The sequence below is a fragment of the Netta rufina genome, assembly GCF_964035555.1.
Source record: "Netta rufina genome assembly, chromosome: 14".
NCBI lineage: Eukaryota > Metazoa > Chordata > Aves > Anseriformes > Anatidae > Netta > Netta rufina.
The window spans coordinates 13,001,494-13,007,869 of NC_140137.1; the positions used below are offsets into that span (position 1 = coordinate 13,001,494).

The following is a 6,376-nucleotide window of genomic DNA, read 5'->3' on the forward strand; positions in this document are numbered from 1 at the left end:
ACCGAGATGCATGGTGAAGGAATGAGAACTCCTCTTTCCAAATCAGCGAACTGTTTAGTTGCAGCACAGAAGCACCCTCTTGCCTGTATCTGAAACCATGTTCTCAGTTCCATATTTATGTGTCTTGGTTAGATCCGTATCTTCATCCTGGAACACTTTCTCTTCTTCAAAACAATTATTTGTATGCATGGAAGTAGTATTTAGAAACCACCACCCTATAGGAACAACAAACAACAAAACAAACAAAACCAAAAACAGAAAAAAAAAAGTCATCTTGGATCCCCCCTTGCTGATGGTACGTGATTTTCTGCTCCGAACTGTTTAGCTTCTCAGCTGACAAGATCACAAACTGATAGGAAAATGGTGAATGGTGGCAACTTTTTAAACTTCTTCATTCTTTAACTTTTTTTTTTTTAAGTATATATTTATTCCGTACTAGCACAACTCATACATTTCAAAAGGTTGGTTTCCCCAGATACAGTGCTGAAATGCTGAAAACAGAAAGCAACATGGCCAAACCATGTCATACTGTTTTGTTCCTTCTGCATTGTGTTGCCCAACATGGCTGGCCTTTAGGATATTTATGCGCAAAGAATAAGAGCTTTCTGTACTCAAACTCCTGAGTCTGAACAATCCATTCAGAGCTTACACTACTCGGTGCTCATCACATTTCAGTCATTATGGATCTGTTCCTGAAAAGAACACTAGATTAATTCACATCTTGGGGAACCACAAAATCCTTAATGTAAAGAGCTTTGTTTCACATTTTAAGTAGAAGTATTGACATCCAGGGTAGAAAGTGTGAAGACATTACTTCTGGTATTAGACAACATCAGATCTGGAAGTCTAGAAATTATTGACAGATACAGATTGCACCCAAACCAATGTAGCATCAGTTCTTCCTGAATCAAAGCTGTAAGTCATTTCCTCCTTTGGACATCTCTTCCTTTGGACAACATGTCTACACCGAGGCCCAGTTACCCAAAAAATCCTTGGGTCTATATCTGTAAACACGACATAGGCCATATGAACAGATACTTGACTAGGTAACTGAAGTCATCAGCAATTATCTTTGAATATGTGTAAATACTAATACAGCACTTCCAAAGAATAAGGGCATCAACCTTCATAATGGGTAAGATTTCTTCAGTAAGCTCACTGAAGGCCACCCTTCCTTCCTACGTGACAGACATTGTCCTTCCTGCTAAATCATGAATGTCACAAAGGGGTTCATTTCTGCCAAAATATATGTTGCCAGACTCTTCTGATGCGAAGGGGTTGCACTCATAATCAGCCCTGCCCCAGCTGTAGAGTGCTTTTGGTTTGGAGTATTTCAACATTTAGATAACCAGCAAAAAGGAAGCAGCAAATGTTTTCAGGTTTTCTAGTCATATTAACAATTCTGAAGTTCCTTTGCATTGTTTTATAAATAATTGGCAGGATCCAAAGTAATATATATTTTTTCTTTTTTCCCCAAAGTGATCTTGAAAAGAAACTCTAAATGATACTGCATGTATACACAAGGGGTTCCTGCAAAACCAAGGATATTACTGCCACCTGCTGAGGAAGAGAAGGAACAGAACATAAATGCCTAAGTATCAAAAACCGTATTTTAGAGTTGTCCATTTAGGGAGAAATTCCTGCAGAAGTGATGCCAGCAAGCCCCACTGCCCAAGACGCAGGAAGTGGAAAACATAAATCCACATTTTTTTTTTCTTTAGCTCTTTGTGGAATGAGCTAAAATGAGCTAAAAGGAAACCACTGGAGCCCAGCTGTGACAGCCTGTATGTACTCAGGCTCGGATGCTCAGCTAAAGAACACTGCACACACTTTCCAGGCAAATGCTTTTATTTCGTGACCAGGGATAACACCCAAGTTTCTGATGCGCAGAAGCGCTACGTGTGACCACCACATCTTTCAGTGGTTAAAGCGTCAGAATCCCGTTGGGGATCACACTCCAAGTATTTTCCTTCCAAGCAGCCCCGGCTGCTCTGGGCTGGCAGACACCACGCGAGGATAAGCACCGAGGGGGCCTCGGGCCTACAAGAGCCACACGAGCCCCAACATGGCGCCCCCTCCATGGCGACGCCCCACCCCAGGCGCCGATCGGCACCGCCTCCCGAGAGAGCGCTCTCTCTGAATGGAGCAAACCCCAGACCGGCGTTCGGAAAAACCAATCAAAGCGCGCTTCTTTCCCAACCCTCTCTCAGCAAGCCAATTGCGAGGAGGAACAAAAGGGGGTGCCGGCGGAAGCGAGGTGCTGGTGGAAGGCTGAGGGGAGCTCGGCGCGCAGGTGAGGGCAGGCGGCCTGGCAGCTCCGTCCTGCTGCCGCCTCGGGTCCTGTCAGGGCCCGGCCGGAGCCGGGGGGCTGCGGCGTGGAGGCCTCCCTGCGGGCCGGGCCTGCCTCCCGGCGGGTTTGCTGCCGCTCCCCCCCCCTTCCTGGGTCGGGCCGTGGCCAGGGAAGGGCTCTCCCCCCTCTTGCTGTGGCTGCTGTGTGCAGGCCGGCTCTGCACGGGCTGAGAGGCGAGTGTTGAATGTGCCTCTCGTGAGCGGAGTGGTGGTGGGGGTGTGTCTCCGTGTAAAGCTAACCTGGGGTTATTGGGGAGCGCCCTGCGTGTTACACACTGAGACAGCTTCTGCTTGGTGCGTTGTCTCAACGTAGCCCTCACACAGCACCTTTATTTATACTACAGGGTTGTTACACAGGGTGTATAGCGTGTGTTTCTTTGGCGTTCCCTAGGTTCTTCATCGTGCAATAATGGGTGAGCCCCAGCAAGTGAGTGCTCTTCCTCCGCCTCCAATGCAATATATAAAAGAATACACCGATGAAAATATCCGTAAGGGCCTGGCCCCAAAGCCACCTCCGCCTGTGAAAGACAGTTACATGATGTTTGGTAATCAGTTTCAGTGTGATGATCTAATTATCCGCCCCTTGGAAAGCCAGGGTATTGAGCGCTTGCATCCGATGCAATTTGATCACAAGAAGGAATTAAGAAAGCTTAATATGTCTATCCTTGTCAACTTTCTGGATCTCTTGGATATCTTGATAAGGAGTCCAGGGAGTATAAAGCGAGAAGAGAAACTGGAGGACTTGAAACTGCTTTTTGTGCATGTCCATCATCTTATAAATGAGTACCGTCCTCACCAAGCTAGGGAGACCTTGCGAGTCATGATGGAAGTGCAGAAACGTCAGCGTTTGGAAACTGCAGAACGATTTCAGAAGCATTTAGAGCGAGTTGTAGAGATGATTCAGAACTGCCTGGCGTCTTTGCCTGATGACCTGCCTCACTCCGAGGGAGGGCTGCGAGTGAAAACAGAACCAATGGACACTGATGATGGCAACAACTGCATTGGACAGAGTGAAAAACAGAGAGAACGTTCTGGTTGCAAGAGAGATCAGGTTTTAGACAAAGATGCAGCTATGTGTAGCATTATCGATGAAATGACATGAAAACACTTCTTACATTAGCTCACTACAAGGAGAAGTAGAATAAATTCTGAGGGTGTATGTTATGTTTTGTTTTTCTGTTATGCAAGCAGTCAAAGCATTTATAGTGCACCTGTTGGGGGGAGGTTGTGACTAAGCGGATGAGAATGTTTAATATTTTGTGAACTGTATGTGTATTGTTAAAAAACAAAAATGTGTGCTTTTTGTTAAATGATTCATGTGAGGTGAAAGCCACGTATTAAAGTTATTTTTTCTGACTTATAGCCATTTGTTTGCAGCCTTTTTGGGGGTGCTTCTTTTTTTTTTTTTTTAAATTGCTTTAAGCTGTGAAAGCGAGGGATCTGACTGACAGAAATTCAAACTGACAGTTCCACTGTTCCAACTACATGGTGGCTGTTTACACTTTCAGTGGGTCTTTTTCAGGAATATACAATTCAATATTAAAAATGAATTTAATGGGAAGTCTGAGAAATTTATTCTTCTCTAGCTTTGTAGTAATACAAATATTAAAGACGACTTAAGAATTACTTTATTACATATATAATACAGTGTAATTTCTCTTGTGGAGATGCTATCAGGAATCTAAATTAATTTTTTTTTTTAAATTTTGTTGGATATAAATTATAATCAGTCTTGAAAGTACAGAAATGCCTACTTTCTGTTGATGCTTAGACTAACTTTTTGTTTCCTGCATAGCTGATAAATGTGTATGAAGTAAATAATTTTGCAGTGTGGGTGCTTTGCATCTGCCTTTCAGGTGGGCTGTATGCCCAGCTGAGCACTTCTCTTGAAGGAGAGTCTGATTGGGTAATTAGCCTTTACACCAATTGAGAACTTCAAGTTTGAAAGACCCTTGAAATATTGTCAAGGGGAAGCTGTATCATCCATGTTTAAATAAAACTGTAGTTTATTTAAGGGAAAGGAGGGTTTTGTAATGAGGAAGTGGCTTCTTTACCCAATGCATCCTGTTGGGGAAATCCTACTTCTGTCTTTTTGCCATGCAAAACTTTTCCAGTGTATACAGCTAAAAGAGAAAATGGGTGGATTTCATGGGTGAGGGAACTCATTCAAACTCAGTTTTACAGAGTGATCTTGCAAGCTATGTCTTTTTTATTGGATAATTCAGTTATTTATAGAAATGCATATTTATTTAAATGGGCAGACAGAACTTAGCTGTTGGGTGGTGGGAATTGAACTCAATGCAGATGAAGATGGAATGAACTGATGCAAATATATGACTCACTGGAGGATCTCACCTGCTAATTTAAGTACATGTAATATGAGTAATAAGAAGTGGAAGCATGTTTTTCAGAAACGTGTAACTTTACAAAGTTAACACATCTGTCCTCTATACAAACACTGCTCTTTCCTTCCTTCTCCCTGGACTAGATCTAAATTGTGTTGTTTGTAGGTAGTTAAAACAATCACAAGTCAGAGGAATTAATTGGGTATCTACTTTGCAATTTTTTTGAAGTGGATGGAAGTAATAGATTTCAGTGCATCCTGGATAACTGGTCATGTGCTGTGGAACTAGCTTAACACAGGTGTTTCTACTCTGCCATTCCAAAAGCTGTCATGTTTAATTTCTTCCTTTCCTCTTCTTCCTTTCATCATATGGTATGTGGGCCTAGTTTCAAAATATTCCACAGGTTGGGTCCTAACAGTAATTAACAATTTTAATGTTGTTTTTTTTTTTTTTTTTTTTCTTCTGTGAAAATATTGAGGTAAATGGGGGTCATGTTTGTGGACACTTCTTGGAATGTGAAAACAACCTGAAGCATTTTAAATGTCGTGATTGCCTCGCTATTAGAGGTAGCTGGCAGAAAGGACTTGCACCGTGCTCTTGGTTGATGTTGGTCACTTGCTGAGCCACCAGGAGGAGTTCAGCTGGTGCTGAACCCTGCCCTGACACGGCTGGGGTGAGTTCAGTCCTCAGCCTTCTGCCAGGGTCAGATTGCCCTGCCTTTTCCAGCCTTGCAGAGCAGTTTCAGGATACTGCTGGTAATGATCAGAACAATTCCTGTAACAGCTGACTGCAGTGTTCTATTTCCCCAGGGGAAAAAAAAAAAAAAAAAAAAAAAGCAAAGAGGAAGCGTTTTCTTACACAGAGACCTAAATCTGCTTTTACCCACTTTGTACAAAAATCACTCTTTCTCCCTCTTTTTTCTCAGCTTTCTCTCTCAGGTTTGCTGCTGGTGTTCCTCTGCCCTTGACTGCTTTTGTCCTTTATTTTTTTCTCCTTTTTACTGAAAGAAACTGTTATTTCAGTGACTCTGCTTGCATATAAGGTAGTCAGTCCCAGGTGGCTGTGTTGGTTCTGATAAGGCCTAGCCTTATGGTTAGGGTATGTTTTTGGAAGCACTTCTGCTGCTTGTTATTTATAAAAAATAATTCCTTACAACTTGCTTTTGTCTGTATAAAAGGGTATGAGGTAGATTATCTGCTTCAGCAAAGAACGTTTGTTGGCTGGAGATCAAACACACTTTATCACATCTGCAGTTCTAGTCCAAACAATATTAAAATAATATATATCCTCAAGATGAGTTAGGGAATCCAGGGACAGGGAAAGTGGGCAGACAACACCATATTTCAAAAGATGCATTTCAATAACATTTTATCAAAGTAAGCATTGAGCCTGGACAACATAGTTTCCACCCTACTTTTTAAGTGACTTCTGTGTTGTGTTACTTTATACTGTAAAAGCCCAGATACATGCAGGACGTTTAAGAGTAGGATGATGATCGATGGCAGCTCTGCTTAGGCTACAACTCCCAAATGGTAGGGTAGTTTCCAATGTTACCAAATTACAGCCTGACAAGAAAAATCATGTTTGCTCAAAGTAGTTCTGAACTACTTAAAAGTATTAGAGCCAAAAGTTAATTATTAAATGCTAGATTAATAGTTCCAAGTCAAACACTTTCTGTTTAT

The 6,376-nt window shown here is 42.2% G+C and overlaps 1 protein-coding gene across 1 annotated transcript; it reads left to right on the top strand.

The window, feature by feature from the left end:
• Positions 1 to 2,227: 2,227 nt before the first annotated feature.
• MED7 (mediator complex subunit 7) lies at positions 2,228 to 3,711 on the top strand. The gene is made up of 2 exons (XM_084295161.1): positions 2,228 to 2,293; positions 2,741 to 3,711. The coding sequence occupies exon 2, from the start codon at positions 2,759 to 2,761 to the stop codon at positions 3,449 to 3,451; it is 693 nt and encodes a 230-aa protein (XP_084151287.1). The 5' UTR covers positions 2,228 to 2,293; positions 2,741 to 2,758; the 3' UTR covers positions 3,452 to 3,711.
• Positions 3,712 to 6,376: the final 2,665 nt, after the last annotated feature.

Excerpts from the sequence above, each read along its gene's own strand:
- MED7 (XM_084295161.1), top strand. The coding sequence starts at position 2,759 with ATGGGTGAGCCCCAGCAAGTGAGTGCTCTTCCTCCGCCTCCAATGCAA.